This window comes from Sceloporus occidentalis, unplaced genomic scaffold, assembly GCF_023333645.1.
Source record: "Sceloporus occidentalis isolate IW3139 unplaced genomic scaffold, rSceOcc1.0.p SCAF_1, whole genome shotgun sequence".
NCBI lineage: Eukaryota > Metazoa > Chordata > Lepidosauria > Squamata > Phrynosomatidae > Sceloporus > Sceloporus occidentalis.
Window position 1 is genome coordinate 320,076,658 of NW_028316981.1, and position 19,303 is coordinate 320,095,960.

Sequence of the window (19,303 nt, forward strand, 5' to 3'; positions counted from 1 at the left end):
CGGGTACTCAGTGAAGGACCAGACCAGGTGAGGTGGGCGGGGGGGGGGTGTCGCCTTGGTGTACAAGAACACTTTGTCTCTAACCAGGAACCATGTTCATCAAACTTCCTACATCGAGTGTATTTACTTGACCCTGAAGGCCAGAGACAGTCTAGGGATCTTGTTGGTGTATCGGCCACCCCGTGCGCTAACAGACTCCCTTAACGAGCTGACACAGTTGGTCTCGGAGCTGATGCTGGAGTCCCCCAGGCTTCTGGTCCTGGGAGACTTCAACATCCCCTTCGCGGCCAACTATGTTCCATCCGGTGCGGCTCGGGAATTCATGGATACCATGACATCCATGGGCCTGTCACAGCTGGTCACAGGTCCGACGCATTTTGCAGGTAATACACTTGATATGGTCTTTTGTACGGACATGGAAATTCCATGGGTGGAAATAACTAATATTTCCGCCCTGTCATGGACGGATCATTTCCTGGTGGAGGCAAAAATCAAGGCTTGTACCCAGATCCCTCCCGGGGGTGGCGGACCTATTAGGATGGTCCACCCTCGAAGGCTGATGGAACCCAAAAGGTTCCAAGAAGCCCTAGAGGGGTACACGGTTGGAACCGACGGCGATTCTGTTGATGCCCTGGTTAACATCTGGGATACTAATCTCTCTAGGGCTATACACAGTATCGCTCCCAAGCGCCCTCTCAGACCTGCCTCCAAAAGGAAGCCCTGGTATACGGAAGATCTCCGGGCAAGGAAGCGGGTTCTGCGACAGCTAGAGCACCGCTGGCGGAAACACCAGCGCTTATCCGACCAGACTCTCCTAGACCATCTTTTGGAGGACTACGGAGAGGCGATACGTGCAGCTAAGAACTTGTTCTATGGTGCACGTGTCACGTCCGCGGAGTCGCGTCCAGCAGAGCTGTTCAGGGTAGTGAGGGAGCTAACTCAGCTCCCTCCTGCTCTGAACCCTATTCTTGAACCATCAAAAGCTTGCTGTGACCAATTTAACAACTTCTTCACGGATAAAATCTCTCGGATAAGCAAAGGTCTAGATGCCAGTTTTAGAGTAGAAACCAGAGTAGAGGTGTCCAGAGCTTCCGTGGATTCGGTTATACTGGATCACTTTGAGTCTGTGAGTACCCAGGATGTGGACAAGATCCTTAGGAGTGTTAGGAAGACGACCTGCTCCCTCGATCCCTGTCCCTCATGGCTAGTGGCTCAGGGGGGACCGGTAGTAACATCAATGTTACACCGGATCATTAATACATCTCTGAGGGATGGGCAATTTCCATCTAATTTAAAATTGGCCACTGTAAGACCTTTGTTGAAAAAGCCCTCCCTCGACCCCCTGATGCACAACAATTACCGGCCTGTTTCGCTATTGCCATTTCTGGGGAAGGTGATCGAGAGGGCGGTTGCGATCCAGCTCCAATCAATCTTGGATGAAACGGATTATCTAGACCCATTTCAAACCGGCTTTCGGGCGGGCTATGGGGTTGGTCAATGATCTCTGTCTGGGCATGGACAGGGGTAGCGTGCCCCTGTTAGTGCTCTTAGACATCTCAGCGGCTTTCGATACCATAGACCATGGTATCCTTCTGGAGCGCCTGGCAGAGGTGGGAATCGGGGGCACTGCACTCCAGTGGTTCCGATCCTACCTCTCCGGGAGGTCCCAGATGGTGCAGCTGGGAGACGTGTGTTCCGACGAGAGGCCCCTTAAAACGGGGGTCCCTCAAGGAGCCATTCTGTCTCCCATGCTATTTAACATTTACATGAAACCGCTGGGAGAGATCATCCGGAGACATGGGGCGCGGGGTTATCAGTACGCTGATGACATCCAAATAGTCTTCTCTATGTCTCCGACTGATGCAGTGACCGGGGATGGCATCTCTCCTCTCGTGGCCTGTCTGGAGTCGGTAATGGGCTGGATGAGGGAAAACAGACTCAGCTTGAATCCAGAGAAAACGGAAGTGCTCGTGATAGGTTCCCCCGGCCCGGAATGGTGGTGGTTCCACCTGTCCTGAACAGGGTCACGCTTCCCGTGACTCAGTACGCAGTCTGGGGGTGCTCCTTGACTCGTCGCTCCACCTTACATCCCAGGTGGATGCGACGGTCAGGAGCACCTGTTATCAGCTTCGGCTGATACGCCAGCTGCGTCCCTACCTGAGCCGGGGGGACCTTGAAACGGTAGTACATGCTCTGGTAACCTCTCAACTGGATTTCTGCAATGCGCTCTACATGGGGCAACCCTTGTACCATACCCGGAAGCTGCAATTGGTGCAGAATATGGTGGCGAGGCTGGTCACTAATACATCTAGGGCCAGCCATATAACACCGGTCTTAAAAGACCTTAACTGGCTGCCTATCCGCTTCCGGGCGCAATACAAAGTGTTGGTTATAACCTATAAAGCCCTAAATGGCTTGGGCCCAGGGTACTTAGAGGACCGCCTGTCTCTGTACAATCCGTCCCGCACACTCAGATCAACAGGGCAGCATCTATTAGTAGTTCCAGAGGTCAGATTAGTTAACACCTCTAGAAGGGCCTTTTCCACCTCGGCCCCCACCCTCTGGAACTCGCTGCCTGCTGAGCTCCGCTCGGCCACCTCCTTGGCCCATTTTAAGAAGGGGTTAAAAACATTCCTCTTCAGGCAGGCATACCCCTGATTCCTCCCTTTTGAATGCGTTTCTCCCCCCCCCCCCCCCTTGTCCTTCTACCAGCAGCACTGAAGACTTGGCAGGAGTTTTATTTTAATTGCACTGTTGTTTGTGGTTTTTTGCTTTGTTATTTTATGTAATTGTATTTTGCACTGTTGTAAACCGCCCTGATGTTTCGAAGGGCGGTATATAAATAAAGCTTTTATTATTATTATTATTTATTATCAACATTCAAAATGATCTGAATAGACTCGAAAGGTGGGCCAAAGCTAACAAAATGAAATTCAACACAGAGAAATGTAAGGTACTGCACTTAGGGCAGAAAAATGAAATGCAGAGATATAGGATGGGAGACACATTGCTGAATGAAAGTACATGTGAAAGACATCTAGGAGTCCAAGTAGACCATAAGTTGAACATGAGTCAACAGTGTGATGCGGCAGCTAAAAAGGCCAATGCAATTCTAGGCTGCATCAATAAAAGTATAGTGTCTAGATCAAGAGAAGTAATAGTGCCACTGTATTCTGCTCTGGTCAGGCCTCACCTGGAATAATATTATGTCCAGTTCTGGGCCCACAATTCAAAAAGGACATTGAGAAACTGGAGCCATGTGTCCAAAGGAGGGCGACTAAAATGGTGAAAGGTCTGGAAACCATGCCCTATGAGGAATGACTTAGGGAGCTGGGGATGTTTAGCCTGGAGAAGAGAAGGTTAAGAGGTGATATGATAGCCCTGTTTAAATATTTGAAAGGATGTCATATTGAGGAGGGAGCAAGCTTGTTTTCTGCTGCTCCAGAGACTAGGACCCGGAGCAACGGATGCAAACTACAGGAAAAGAGATTCCACCTCAACATTAGGTGGAACTTCCTGAGAGTAAGGGCTGTTCAACAGTGGAACACACTCCCTTGGAGTTTGTGGTGTAGTCTCCTTCCTTGGAGGTCTTTAAGCAGAGGCTGGATGGCCATCTGTTGGGGATGCTTTGATTGTGATTTCCTGCATGGCAGAATGGGGTTGGACTGGATGGCCATTGGGGTCTCTTCCAACTCTATGATTCTATGCTTCTATGATACCACCAGATCTGAGAAGTGTTTTCAGACCTGAGATGATAAAGTGCTTTGAGATCTAAGATGTGTTTGGGTTTTGTGTGTTGTTTCAGACTTTGGGACAGAATGTCCTCCGTGTGCTGGCATTTTTCCTTCTGACCCTAACAGATGGCATGATGGGATATGTCCATAGGCTTCCATAGGCTTCAGGTGAGGACACTACGTACACAGGGAAGCCTACTTAGGAGTTGCAAACAGGAAAGATGCTTCAACACCTTTGGGACAGATTTGTAACTTTTGAGATGTTTAGCAGACACAAGCTATTCCGAAATCATAGCCGTCTGATCGAAGAGGCAGACTATAAATCAAGCAATGCCGCTTCCCAAGAGTGTGCTGTGTCCAACTTACAGACACCGGAAATGATGCTAGAATCACAATACTTTGTACAGGCACGATAAATGATGGTATTATGCAATATAAAAATGGATAAACCATCAAAGGGGGGAATGAGATGGAGATATTTCAGTAATCAATGAGTAGCTTAGAACTCTATAAAGAATGTGAAAAGCCATTTTAGAAGCTATTAACAAAAGCGTTTGCTCTGACTGTATACAGGAAAAGGAATTTAAATTAGGGCCCCAGCAAGGATGCAGGGATGTTTACAGAACGGAATGACCCCTTGTTCTTCAAGGCTTCATTTGGCTCCTGGTATTCTTCTAAAGAGCCATAATATGTTAAAGAGATAAGAGAGCAGCATCCCTGGCAGGGGAAGGGGGGCAAAGTAACACATAGGTGCCAAGAGGAAGGAATGCAACCAAATGTGCCTTAAGTATATTTTAATGTATTCATATATCTTTGATATGATTGTAAGAAAGTTCAGTATGGTTACATTTCCTGTGACCAATGAGATGTATTAGACTAGAGTCTCTTTGAACCCCTATGAAGGTAACCATTGCCTTTTGTTTTGGGCCCCAGTTTGACTTTTGGAATAGGAATTCCACTGGGGACGGCCGGCTTAAAGAAACACTGAATTCTCAGCGTTATCTTGGGTCCTCTTGCCTACGTCACTCTATCTTGCTGAACCCATCATCCACAACTGTTGAACATGGGTCAGTAATGTGATGCAGCAGCTAAAAAGGCCAATGCAATTCTAGCCTGCATCAACAGAAGTTTAGTGTCAGATCAAAAGAAATAATAGTGCCGCTTTATTCTGCATTGGTTTGTCCTCACTTGGAATAACCCTGTGTCTGGGCATCACAATTCAGAAAGGACATTGAGAAACTGGAACGTGTCCAAAGGAGGGTGACTAAAATGGTGAAGGGTCTCGAAACCATGAAGCCCTATGAGGAGAGACTTAGGGAGCTGGGGATGTTTTGCCTGGAGAAGAAAAGGTTAAGAGGTGATATGATGATAGCCCTGTTTAAATACTTGAAGGGATGTCATATTGAGGAAGGATCAAGCTTGTTTTCTGCTGCTCCAGAGAATAGGAGACAATGGAGCAAGAAGGGAAGGACTTTGCTGCTTGGGCTCCAAGGCACTGGGACTCCCTCCCTCCCTCCCTTGGTCTGAGGAGACTTGGAGGAGGCCAGAATGGAGCCCAAGGTAAGGAGTTGGACTCCGGAGGGAAAGGGAGAAGAAGGGAGGGAAGGCTATATGCCTGTGTGTATACATCATGTGTTTGCCCTCCAGTCCATCTGCATTGGTCCAGGCCTTGGAGGGAGAGAGGAACTGCTGGACCTCATCCCCTTCTCCACCACCTTTCCCTTCTCCTTTTGTGTCGTGTCTTTAGATTGTAAGCCTGAGGGCAGGGAACCATCCAATTAAAAAGATTGTATGTACAGCGCTGTGTAAATGTACAGCGCTTTATAAATAACGGTTAATAATAATAATAATAATAATTTGAATATATATATATATATATATATAGAGAGAGAGAGAGAGAGAGAGAGAGTATTTCTCATTTAAAACAATCGTAGAGTCAGATGGTGCTACTTCTACAAAATGGTTTTAAGAGCGTACCTTACGAAGGTAAAGATGATTACTGTCAATTCTGCTTAAAATACATAGTTTAAAAATAGGGGAAAAAATTAAGCACATTCAGGGAGAGGAGTAAAACAGACCAAAATCCCAAACCCACAAAACAACAACACACTTTTTGGGCCAACTCAAAAGCCCCAAATGCTTTTCACCTCCCTTTAGGGTGTCTGTCTCTCATTCCCCCTTTCTCTCCTTCATCTCTCCTTCTCATCCCTTCCCTCTTTCCCATCTTCCTTTGCTCCACTGTTCCTTTAACCCTAGAAGTGGGAAAGCCCCTCTCTCTCCCACCCACCATCCTTCCCTCCTTGCACCCCTTTTCCAGCTTCATCCCTCTCTTCTTATGAGAAGCCCCTCCTGCCACCTCCTTTCTCTTCACAAAAACCCTTCAGGGTCTGTCAGACCTAGACGAGCCCCCGTCCTCCGCCTAGAATCATAGAATCATAGATTTGGAAGAGAGCTGGGAGAAGAGAAGGTTAAGAGGTAATATGATAGCCCTGTTTAAATATTTGAAGGGATGTCATATTGAGGAGGGAGCAAGATTGTTTTCTGCTGCTCCAGAGAATAGGACCCGGAGCAAGGGATGCAAGCTCCAGGAAAAGAGATTCCACCTGAACATTAGGAGGAACTTCCTGACAGTAAGGGCTGTTCGACAGTGGAATGCACTCCTTCCTCGGAGGGTGATGGAGTCTCCTTCCTTGGAGGTCTTTAAACAGAGGCTGGATGGCCATCTGTCAAGGATGCTTTGATTTGGATTTCCTGCATGGCAGAAGGGGGTTGTACTGGGTGGCCCTTGCGGTCTCTTCCAACTCTATGATTCTATGATTCTATTTAAACAGGGCTCTCATATCACCTCTTAACCTTCTCTTCTCCAGGCTAAACATCTCCAGCTCCCTCAGTCGTTCCTCATAAGGCATGGTTTCCAGACTCTTCACCTTTTTAGTTGCCCTCCCTTGGAAACATGGCTCCAGTTTCTCCACATCCTTTTTAAATTGTGCTGCCCAGAACTGGACACAATATTCCAGGTGGGGCCTGATCAGAGCAGAATAGAGTGGAACTATGACTTCTCTTGATCTAGACACTATACTTTTATTGATGCAGCCTAAAATCACATTGGCCTTTTTAGCTGCTTCATCAAACTGTTCACTCATGTTCAACCTGTGGTCTACTTGGACTCCTAGATCACTTTCACATGTACTTTCATTCAGCCATGTGTCCCCCATGATCCTATATCTGTGCATTTCATTTTTCTGCCCTAAGTGCAGTACCTTCCACTTCTCCCAGTTGAATTTCATTTTGTTTGCTTTGGTCCAGCTTTCAAGTCTATTCAGATCATTTTGAATCTTGATCCTGTCCTCTGGAGTATTAGCTATTCCTCCTAATTTGGTGTCATCTGCAAATTTGATAAGTATGCTCTTAATGCTGTCATCCAAGTCATTGATAAAGATATTGAATAGCACTGGGCCCAGGACAGAGCCCCACTGGACACCCCACTGGTCACTTTTCTCCAGGATGAAAAAGAGCCATTGTTGAGCACCCTTTGGCTTCGGCCGGTCAACCAATTACAAATCCACGTATCAGTTACTTTGTCTAATAATAATAATAGGATTTATTTATATACCACCCAATCAATGGGAATCCGGGCAGTTTACAACAGAGGGGATAATAGACGGTTCCCTGCCCTCAGCCTTACAATCTAAAAAGACACGACACAAAAGGAGAAGGGAATGGTGGTGGGGAGGGGATCAGGTCCAGCATTCTTCTCTCCCTCTGAGGCCTGGACCAAGGCAGATGGACCAGAGGGAGGGCTCTTCTTCTTCAGGCTCCCTCGCAGGCCAGAAGATGACAGTTATGGAGGGAAGAGTCTCTTCTTCCAGGCTAGTCCTGATGGAGCTGGGCCTGCCTGGTCAACTCCCTCGCAGGACGGAAGATGACAGTTATGGAGGGAAGAGTCTCTTCTTCCAGGCTAGTCCTGATGGAGCTGGGCCTGTCTGGTCAACTCCCTGATAGGCCAGAAGATGACAGTTATGAAGGGAGGAGTCTCTTCTTCCAGGCTAGCCCTGATGGAGCTGGGCCTGCCTGGTCAACTCCCTCGCAGGACGGAAGATGACAGTTATGGAGGGAAGAGTCTCTTCTTCCAGGCTAGCCCTGATGGAGCTGGGCCTGCCTGGTGAACTCCCTCATAGTCCAGAAGATGACAGTTATGAAGGGAGGTGTCTATTCTTCCAGATGAGCCCTGATGGAGTTCCTGGTCTGACTCCAAGACATCATCAGCAACAACAACTTGAGAAGTTAAGGATAGAGTCATCAACTTGGGAAGAAGCCAACATTATACTGATACCGAACTACAGACAGATATCCTTGCTCAATACAGACTACAAACTGTTTGCAGATATCATGGCTAATAGATTGAAAAAAGGTTTTACAACTAATAATCCAGAGAGATCAGTGCGCTTCCTTCCTAATATGTAGACATCTAAAAGAAACCTACGATATAGATTAAATATTATTGAACATTTTGATCTACACAGTGAGAGAAAGATCGCACTGATCTTTCTGGATCTTGAAAAGGCATTTGACAGCCTTGACTGGTACATTATAATAAGAACATTGACTTGTATGAAAGCAGGCAAAAGATTTATAGATTGGGAAAAATCCATCTATTCTATACTACACAATCAGCAAGAGTTGTGGTTAATGAACAAATAACAGAATCTATTTCTTTATATACAGGTACCAGACAGAGCTGTCCACTATTGCCTCTTTTGTTTATATTGGTCTTAGAGGTTCTTTCAATTAGCTTAAGCAATGAAAACAACATAATAATATATAATAATATTTATTTACTTAGACCCTGCTCTTCAGCCAAAAGGCTGTCAGAGTGGCTTGCAAATTGTTAATTGGCTTACAGTCTAAAGAGACAAGACACAAAAGGAGAAGGGAATGGCAGTGGGGAAGGAAGGGGGAAAGTCTGCAGAGCTTCTCTCCCTGGGAGGCCTGGACCAGGGCAGAGGGGCTGGAGGGAGGGAGGGAGGGAGGAGGAACCTCCTTCTTGCCGGGTGTTAAATTTAAGGGAGAATGTCTGGAAGTTAGAGCATATGCGGATGACATTGTGATTACATTGGAAGACCTACCGATAAGTATTGAAAGCTTAATAACACACTTAAAAGATTTTGAACAAAGCTCAGGACTAAAAATAAACGTATATAAATCAGCAGCCATCAGAAAAAATATGAACCGCATGGAGCAAAATAGTTTGATAAACAGTACAAGTATCAGTATGAGCAACAAAGTAAAATATATAGGGATTATCTTGACAAATAAAAATTCAAATTTGTTTAAAAATAATTATCAAAAGAAATGGTTAGAAATTAAAAATGAAATAAAATAATTGGCAAGATCTTAAACTCTCACTATTGGGGAGAATAGCAGCCGTGAAGATAATGGTCACACCAAAGTTGTTGTTATTATTATTATTGTTAGTGCTGTTATGTGTTTAAAAGATTGGATAGCCTTACAGGATAAAAAAACTATTAAACCTGGACAGTACGGACATCAGGTTTGGATGGCGTTGTATTTTACGATAAATTGAAAGCAAACCGAAAGGTCAATAAGCACTACATCCGAGCCTGGATTTTCCATCTATGGAATGAATATTTAAAAAGGATATCACCCCACGAGGCCCTATATAGTGTGGATCCCAAAAGAGGAGCAACTTGGATAAGATATAAAGATCTAATAGATAAAGAAAACAGAATAAAGACATACGAAATTTTAAAAGAGGAAAATTGGAACATAAATTGGTTCCTCTACAGACAGTGATATGAGGTATCATCTAGATAAGAAACAAATAGGTTTTTCCAACTCTAATACTGATGTTGAAGATCTCATATGGCATTCGGAGCAGAAGACACTATCTAAACTCCATAAAAAGCTTCTAGAATGATATACTGAGGATGAATTAATAAAGGAGGCCATTATTAAATGGGCACAAAACTGGGAGGGTGATAGAATTGGAACAATGGGAGAAAACTTGGAATAAAAGACTGAAATACTCTGTCCAAAAATGTTAAAGAGAATTATTATAAAATACTGTACAGATGACATCTCTTGCCAGATAAAATAGCCAGAACTTGTTGGAAATGCCAAAAGGAAATAGGAACTTACTATAATCTATGGTGGTCCTGTGATAGGGCTAAATCATTTTGGAAACAAATACAAAGGGAAATCCAAAATATTTTGGGAATCAAGATAAAGCCCAAAGCTGAAATGAGGTTATTAAATATGTTGGGGAATGAAGAAGAATCAAGTCACAGTAAAACCATCTTTTACATGTTAACAGCTGCTAGGCTGGTGTTTGCTAGTTATTGGAAGGTTGATAAAATAACAGAACTGGACAAATGGCTAGTCAGATTGTATGAAATGATGGAATTAGATTGATTATCATCTAAACTGAAAAATGAAAATAAGCCTAAATGGAGGAAAAGTTGGGAAAAGGTATCGATAAACAAGGAAAGGAAATGGGGGAAAGTGGCTACTAGGAGTCCAACCCTGGATCCACTTTTTCCCTTCGCTGGCTCTCCTTTGCTTTACCCGAGTGCTGCCCTAAGTGACCTTGAAGGTACACAACACACACAACAGTCACAGAGACACTCCTTCTGCAGAAGAGGAGTGCAAGAGGAGGGCTGCTCTCCCGCTGTCTCCAGGGAGGAAGGCACAAAGGCTGGGCTTTTCCCTGGGGCCTCTTTTGCTGCTCTTGCAGGAGCCCTGTGCTGGGGAATCCCATCATCCCCAGCTGGGAAAAGCCACAGGTCCAGTTGGAGGGGAGAACATGGGCCTTCTTGGTGGCTGCTCCCAGGTTTTGGAAGCCCCTTCCTCCTCCTCCTCCTCAAGGAGGCTATCCTGGCTCCCCACTTGCTGCCCTTGTTCTGCTTGCAAGGAGAAATCCCTCCTCGGTTCCCACAGGTGGAATTGGGGAATGGATTCCAATGGCAATGAACCATTTACTCTTTTAATGGCATACAGTTTTGCTGTTTTTTGTCTTTGGTGTTTAACACAGATCCATTAAATCTGTGGTTCCCAACCTTTGTTGGGCCGCGACCCCCCCCCCCCATTGGGGACGAAAGTCCTGCCCGCGGCCTCCCTGATCAGTTGGGAGGCGGGGAAGGGGCGGGAATTTTGGCCGCCTACAAGCCCCAGCGGGCTTTTCAGTCGGAAGTCCCGCCCCTTCCCGGCCTCCCAGCCAATTAGGGAGGCCGCTGAGGGAAAAGGGGCGGGACTTCCAGCCGCAAAGCCCGCTGGGGTTTGTAGTCCCATCCCCTTCTCCCCGCGATTGCCTGGCAGCCCCGGGGAGATGAGGAGGAAAGGCCCCCCGTCCCTTCCTCCCCGCGGTGGCTGCACCCGCGAGAAGGAAGGGAGAAGGAGGAGGCGTCCGCAGAGACAGAAAAGGAGTGTTGAAGGGTGGGCTTAGGAGGGAAGACAAGTAGCTCCGTCTTGGATAGATCTACATCTATTCTCCTGTCATTCTCCTCATCTATTCCATCTACATCTCTCCTTCCCTTTATAGCTGTTGCCTTCTCTTAGGTTGCATCCACACTGGGGAGATAATCCAGTTTAACTGTCCTCCCCAGGAAACCCCTCGGGCAACTCACACTCTCTCAGCCTCAGAGGATGGCAAAATCAAACCCTCTCTGACTAGGGTTGCCATAAATCCGGAAATGACTTGAGCGCAGACTAGAGATGTGAAGGCCCACGAAAAGAAATAGCATAAAGACCATTTTGGGCTCTGGTTTTCCTGAATCACGATAAAGTACAATATTCCATCATTGATTTTCCACCTTTTTCAAACCCCCTCCCCCCATTTTTACAATTTCCCCCGATTTTTGCACTATAGATGACACACACACATACACACATCACTACCACCACCAAAAAAGAAGCTGTGTGTGTGTTTGTGTGTGTGTGTGTGTGTATACATATGTGTGTATGTATATATGTGAGTGTGTGTCTGTATGTATGTCAGTGTGTCTGTGTTTATGTGTGTATATATATGTGTATATATGTGTGTGTGTATGTACTGTACATATGTGAGTGTGTGTATGTGTGTGTATATATGTGTGTGTGTGTCTGTGTGTGCGTATGTGTATATGTGTGTGTGTGAGAGAGAGAGAGAGAGAGAGAGGGAGGGAGGGAGGGAGGGAGAGAGCGCTCGCTGGCCAGGCTCCTCTGCAGAAGGTGCAGCGGGGAAGGAGACGGAAGGAGAGAGAGAGCTCCAATGGAGCCCAGTTGCCCTGAAAGCCGAAAGGGCCACTGGAAGGAAAAGGGGCAAAATTCCAGCAGGGCATCATGGGAGATTTGCAACCTGGAAGTCTTGCGATGGTGTTCCAGAGCACCAGCAGATTGGAATTCCACACCAGACCAATCCACAGTGAGTTCGAACCCACCCTCAAGGCGAATCCCGTCAATCCACTTATTTAGTGAACTCGCCAAAATGAGGAGCCATGAAAGATTCAGTTTGGAAGCCCCACAGAAGCACCGCAGAAGGGGCTCCCATTGAAAGCAACCAGGTGTGAAAATACATGAACGTTATGACGTGAATCTGCATCGCTCAATTCACACTCACCCTGGTTCTGAGCTAGAAAAACCCCGTTTGATAAACCTCTCTGTCCCTCCATCGGTATGGCTGGGCTTGAGGAGGACAAGGGAGGCAGGGCCTTCTAGGTGGCTGCTCCTGGACCAGGGAACTCCCTGCCACAGGCCCTGCTTTCTTTCTGACATCCAGCTAAGGCCTTTTGACTTACACAGGCCTTGGACTCATTGGCCAGCATTTGAGCTGCCTTGAAAATAGGGTGCCTTTTTCTTCCCTGCATGTTTTCCATTACAGTCAGCTGTCCACATTTGCAGCTTAGACGTTTGCAAATTGGATGATTTGCAGATTTGAGTAATATGTTCTCTCTAGGAACCTCCAGGTAAGTGATTCTCAATTTTCCTAATGCTGCGACCATTTAATACAGTTCCTCATGTTATGGTGACCCCCAACCATAAAATTATTTTCGTTGGCACTTCATAACTGTAATTTTGCTACTGTTATGTTTTCTGATGGTATTAGGTGACCCCTGTGAAAGGGTCGTTTGACCCCCCAAGAGGCTGTGACCCACAGATTGAGAACTGCTGTTCTAGAGCAATCAAGTGTTGAAGTCTGCTGAAAGTGCTAAAGTGGTTGTTCTTTGCTTTGAGAGGGAACCTGAACGTTCTGGAGCGGCAGTTCCTTGGTTTGTGAAGGAAGCTGGAAGTCCTAGAGTGGTCAAGCATTGAGGAACGCTGAAAGCCATTGCCTTCCCCTGAATCTGAGAGAGTATGACTTGCCCAAAGTCACCCATTGGGTTTCATGGCCAAACTGGGGATCGAACCCTGCTCTTCAGAGTCGTAGTCCAACACTCAAACCTCTATGCCACTTTTCTCTAGGAATCTCTAGGTTCTCCAGCGTGATTTTGTGGTCATCTTCTAGCAGAGCTGCACTGGAGGACCTAGAGATTCCTAAAGAGAACAAATTAACCTAATCTGCAAATAATCAAATCTGCAAAAGTCAAACTGGCAAATATGGAGGGTCAGTTGTAAACAGAGAGATGCCAGTCCTGTTCCAAGTATTAGGAAAGGCTAACCAGAGTAAGCCAGTCCTCCCAACCTTCTAGAACCTCGGAACCTTGTGACTTCATTGGGGCAGCATCCTGCATTCTCTCTGAGTTGGTGGCTCTCTTTCACCGCCTCACGAAGCATCTGCCTCATGCTCCCAGATCTTCTCCAGCCAAGAAGCTGACAGAGGATGAGATGGAAGGATCCCTTCATAACGGTCACCTTTCCAAACAAAGTCATCCTGACCATCGGCTCGCTGGTCCTCTTCCTCATCCACACGGGCGTCATCATCGGCGACATGTATCACTTCCTCATCTCCCAAAGGGGAGACCTCATGAGCTTCCATTATACGCTAGTGCTGTTGGTAAATTCATATATTTAATTTATATCCTGCCAGGAAAGGAATTTGCCATGATAGGTCAGGGACTGTGTCCGCTACACCATCCTTCTCCCTGTATGGGATTCAGTGTGGTAAAGGGCTTGGAGAGGTTGCCATTTTGCTTTTTGAAAGCAACTTTCAGGGCTCTGGAAAGTCCTTTCCAATACCATTGCTTTGCCTCTGAGAAACCAATTTCTGTTCCTCTTCTGTTGGGTCTCTGCAGTTCTCCCATGTGACCAGCTTTTACTTGGCCCTTCTGGCAACCATCTACACCTTACAAGCTGAAGACAACGTCCTGATGTGCTTCGCTTTGACATCTTTTAGTAAGTTCCCACAGGCTGCTGGAGAAAGGAAGCCTAGCTAACTAGGAAAGATGCCCTCTTTGCCGGGTTCTGGCCTTTATCCCAGAGATGGAGAAATGGTGGGCCTCCAAATATTGGGTCATGCCTGCCTGCTAGGAATAAAGGGGAAGTGCTTCCAGTTTGCTGAATTAGCCTGGAGTGGTGATGATGATCATTGTGGGATTTATAAATAAATAAATAAATAAATAAATAAATAAATAAATAAATATTCATACCTCACCTTTCCCCCTGTTTGGGACTCAAGGTAGCTTGGGATCGTAGAATCTTAGAAGCTGTAAGACCCACAAGGGTCATCTAGGCCATAGCTAAAGCCCTCCTGACTTTGCTGCTCCCAAGCAGAGATTCCCATCAGCCCTGTGACCACTAGTCATCCTGGTTGGAAGTCATTGGAAATTGTCTCGTCACTGGAATAGTCCTTCCCTCTCCTTGGGGAACTTGGGCAACTCCCATTGAGGGGGTTCTCATTGAACTACAATGCCTTGGTTTAAGCTAGCATTGGCTGTTGTTAAGGGCCTTCACATCAGCTCTGGTTTATGCTAATCCTGTCATAGGTTTTTTGGCCAGACTTCTAAAGGAGGTTTGCCATCAGAGGAAGATATGAACAGGTCACTTTTACGCCTGAAAGAGGCCAGCTAACAAGCGAACATGGACAAGCTCAACCTGCATGGTCAACCTGGAAGATTTTAGAATTTAAGAAGGAACCCCTTCTTCTGTTTGCGCTAAAATTAACTGTCTTCCTCCTTCTTTCCATCCAGCCTTGAACTTTGGCCTGTTCCTTGCCCGCTTCTGCATGGACTACTTAACCATTGAGTACAGAGAGGAGCAATACTGAATCACAGCCCCAGAGGAGGAGGAGGAGGAAGAAGGGGAGAGAAGGAACGCTGCTGCCCTCCCGACCAGGCCTGGAGGGGTCTTTGTCCAGCCTGTCTCTGCGGGTGAAAGCAAGGCCCAAAGGCCAAGCAAGATTAGCCAAGAGAGTTTAATAGAACATTAACAAACAAGGCTATTGCTTCAGTGTGTTAATGGTTTTGCCTCTCTGCCCAGCCCCTCTGCACCGAAAGAAAATGGAGGAGGGAAAAGGGGCCGCTGCACTTTGCTCTCTTCTGGGGCCGTAGGTTTCTCTGCTGGTTCTCCTGCCCAGAGGAGAGACCCTCCCTCTGATGCCTCTTTTGGAGGCAGATTGGGGCTGGCCAGGCCCCCCTTTGGCCTTCCAGGAGGGGGGCACCCTCTTCATCTCTGGGGAGCCCCCCAGTCAAAAGATTTTTGTGTCAAAAAGTACCACACAGTATAAGCTTCAATTGCACTGGAATAGACCCCCCTTCCATTTCTGGGAACACGCTGAAAGGGCCTTGGACCCCCTGGAAGGGACATAGGTTAAAAGAGGAGAAGGATGGAAGGAAGGAAGGAAGGAAGGAAGGAAGGAAGGAAGGAAGGAAGGAAGGAAGTGAAAGTACCAAGGGAAGAAAAGGCATAAAGGGACTGCTGAAGGGGGGGGATGGATAGGGATAGGGATCCCTCAGCAGCCATTTTGGGAAAGAGGGCTCTGCTTCTGGACAGAGAGATGGAGAATCTGCTCATTTGGGGAAAGGTCAGGGTCCCTCTCTTGGCCCACAGGAACCTCTGCCTTGACCCCTTCTTTTGAAAGCCCCATAGCTGGAGAGAAGATCTAGTTCTTGCCCTCCCCCAGGATAGGAAGCCCCCTCCCTTCACAGGCTCCATAGATGGAAGGAAGGTCTAGTTCTTGCCCTTTCCAGGAAAAGAGGCCCCCTCCCTGCAAGGTCGAGGCTGGAGACCCCCCTCCCCTCCTCTTTCCTTCCCTCCTTCTCTCCCCCTTTTCAAGATGGAGGGGCTGCAGAGGGGAGACCTTTGCTGAGGAGGGGAAGCAGTGGGGCTCAATGGGACCAAGGTCCCCTTTTAAATTGTTTCATATTTTGGATTTATATGCTGTTTAATTTGGAGCACAGTGGAGAGGATGGCCCCAAGTGCGGGGAGACTGCCCTTTATACATCATCATCACCATCATCATCAGGATTATGGAGAAGACACAGTTAAGAGGTGATAGGATAGCCCTGTTTAAGTGTTTGAAGCGGTGTCACTTTGAGGATGGAGCAAACTTATTTTCTGCTGCTCCAGAAACTAGAACACGGAGCAACGGATGCAAGCGACAGGAAAAGAGATTCCAGCTCAACATTAGGAGGAACTTCTTGACATCTCCACCTCCGAGACTCTGGTGGAGGCTCCTTCTTTTGTGGCTGTTTTTGAGCAGAGGCTGGATGGCCATCTTTTCAGAGGGAGGACTTGGAAGGTGCTTTCCTGCATGGCAGAAGAACAGGCTTGGACTGGATGGCCCCTTGGGGGTCTCTTCCAGTGCTATCATTTGGCTGTTATTCTGTTCTTCCCCAAGATTCCTTAGTGGAAATGTGATGAAATCAGTTTCTCATGGTTGTCTCTTTCATTCTGGCTTTTCCCAAGACCTTTGGGACCTACATGATTTTAGCCCAACCTGCAAAAGTCTGTACTGTAATGCTATTCAATTCCTAGTATAAGCTCTCCTCGCTGAGTTGAAGTTCCTTGTTTTAATTTCCCCAATTGTTTCATGATTTTGTTTTATATTCTGGTTAACAGATATTAAGGTATAGTTATGAGATGCTATGAAATGGGGTGCACTACAAATATTTTAATAAATCAATGAACAAGTCTTGCAGTCCTATATATACATATTATCAGAGATAACTCCAGAGAATGATGTTAGCCTTTCAGATGCCACAAGATTCCTCTCATTCTTTAGTGCAAGAGACAAAACTCGGCTGCCTTCTAGAAGATAAAGGAAAAAGACTTCCAAAACAACAAATGCCTTGGGCATTAAAACCAATGCAAACCTTTAAAACAGATGAAAATGAATCGTCTCTCCTTGGATTGCTTCTCTTCCAAGTGGAACAAGGCTTCCCTGTAAACCCCTTTCTCCATTTGTTTTGCGGTTTAGATTCTAAGCTTGTGGGTAGAGACTATCTTCTTTTTATTGATCTTAGAAAAGTTCTCCTGGGAACCTTTCCCAATGTGGACTTCCAGCCTATTGGCTCCTGAGGAGGCAGCAGGAACAAAGAGCTTGTGACTTTCACCTGCGCAATGATGGTTCTTGGAGGGACGGGGACAAGTCAAACCCCTCCATAGCCCCTCCGATAAAAGGACTACCTCAACCAGCTTGTCTCCAGCACATCTAGACCTGCTGTTATGTGCCTTCATGTATTTTCCAAGCCTGGGGGTTTCTTGGCAGGTTTCCTCTTCAGAGGGGGTCTTCCATGGCCTCCTTCTTCCCCTGAGGCTGAAGTATGTGACTTGCCCAAGGTCACCCAGTGGCTTTCATGGCCAGTCAGGAGCCCCATCTTGCCTTGAGACTTGGTTCCTGGGATGGAGCCCTGGAAAGAGAGGAAGGTCTCCCTGGGCAAATGGAGTCCTGCTCAGCCCCAGAGAAAGGCTCCCTTCCCTTTGGACTCTCAGGCACCAGTCCTCCATTGTTTCTCTGAAATGATGAGCTCAGGACATCCATGGGTTGCTTTCCTTCTCGACTCTGGGATGGATGCTTTCCTTGGGTCAAACAAGACACATATTATACAAATTGCAAGCCTTCCAAGCTCCACTGGCTTCTTTGTCTTCAGGTGAAGGAGTTAAAAATGGTGCAGGAGAAAGAGAGAGAGAAAGAAAGAGAGAGAGAGAGAGAAAGGGAGAAAGAGAAAGATATTGCTGAAGAGTCAAGAAGACGTGGAGTTGTAGTCCTCAGTTCAGATGGCTTAGAGGTGCCTTGCTGAAGGACAGGGCCCCCTCCTCTTTCTGGCCATGTGGATGATGGGAGTTTCATTCCAGGAAATAAACATTAAATCCCATTTGCAAGATAAAAGGCTACTACTGGCTTTTGGATCCAGTTTCACTAAGGACACAAACCACTTTGTTAGAAAGCGAACAGCAAATATCTCAGGAAGACTCTATATCTCCCAAGGACCCCTTCTTTGCGGGCAAACACTGACTATATCAGGGACTATCTATTATAGCATCAGAAAGAACTATAGGTGTTGTTAAGGTTCGGAAATCCTGTTTGGGTCTCTTCCCACTTTGGGGATCTTTCATCCTCCATTAGGGATTCCCTGAAGTCCTCAAACTGCCAACTACCAAGCGCTGGATGGCCCTTGGGATCCCTTCCAACGCTAGGATTCTGTGTATTCCTGCATGGCAGAAGAAGGGGGCTGGCCTGGATGACCCTTGGGGTCCCTTCCTACTCTAGGATTCTCTCTATCTCTGCATGGCAGAAGGGGTCTGGACTGGATGGCCCTTGGGGGTCCCTTCCTACTCTAGGATTCTGTGTATTCCTGCATGGCAGAAGAAGGGGGCTGGACTGGATTCTGTGTGTGATATATGTCGTATGTTTCTTTAATCATAGAATCATAGAATCGTAGAGCTGGAAGAGACCACTAGGGCCATCCAGTCCAACCCCCTGCCATGCAGGAAATCCAATTCAAAGCATCCCTGACAGATGGCCATCCAGCCTCTGTTTAAAGACCTCCAAGGAAGGAGACTCTATCACCCTCCGAGGAAGTGCATTCCACTGTCGAACAGCCCTTACTCTCAGGAAGTTCCTCCTAATGTTCAGGTGGAATCTCTTTTCCTGGAGCTTGCATCCATTGTTCCGGGTCCTGTTCTCTGGAGCAGCAGAAAACAAGCTTGCTCCCTCTTCAACATGACATCCTTTCAAATATTTAAACAGGGCCATCATATCACCTCTTAACCTTCTTATCTCCAGGCTAAACATCCCCAGCTCCCTAAGTCGTTCCTCATAGGGCATGGTTTCCAGACCCTTCACCATTTTTGTCGCCCTCCTTTGGACACGCTCCAGTTTCTCAGTGTCCTTTCTGAATTGTGGCGCCCAGAACTGGACACAGTATTCCAGGTGGGGCCTGACCAAAGCAGAATACAGTGGCACTATTACTTCTCTTGATCTAGACACTATACTTCTATTGATGCAGCCTAAAATCGCATTGGCCTTTTTAGCTGCCGCATCACACTGTTCACTCATGTTCAACTTGTGGTCTACTTGGACTCCTAGATCCCTTTCACACGTAGTTTCATTCAGCCAGGTGTCACCCATCCTATATCTGTGCATTTTATTTTTCCGCCCTAAGTGCAATACCTTACATTTCTCTGTGTTGAATTTC

General features: G+C 46.7%; 1 protein-coding gene and 1 pseudogene across 2 annotated transcripts in view; one reads left to right on the plus strand and one right to left on the minus strand.

Moving 5' to 3' along the window:
* CATSPERH (catsper channel auxiliary subunit eta) overlaps nt 1-16,737 on the plus strand; it is a 32,450-nt gene extending 15,713 nt beyond the window's left edge. The window contains exons 1-3 of one of the 2 annotated variants that reach the window (XM_089498703.1): nt 13,549-13,722; nt 13,961-14,060; nt 14,855-16,737. In XM_089498703.1, the coding sequence (XP_089354829.1) occupies nt 13,549-13,722; nt 13,961-14,060; nt 14,855-14,931 (351 nt within the window). In that variant the 3' untranslated portion in view covers nt 14,932-16,737. Of the gene's footprint in view, nt 1-13,548; nt 13,723-13,960; nt 14,061-14,854 lie in introns of those variants that run through there. The other variant, XR_016277995.1, reaches the window with a different exon arrangement.
* LOC149324290 (uncharacterized) overlaps nt 1-19,303 on the minus strand; it is a 380,857-nt pseudogene that overhangs the window by 349,550 nt on the left and 12,004 nt on the right.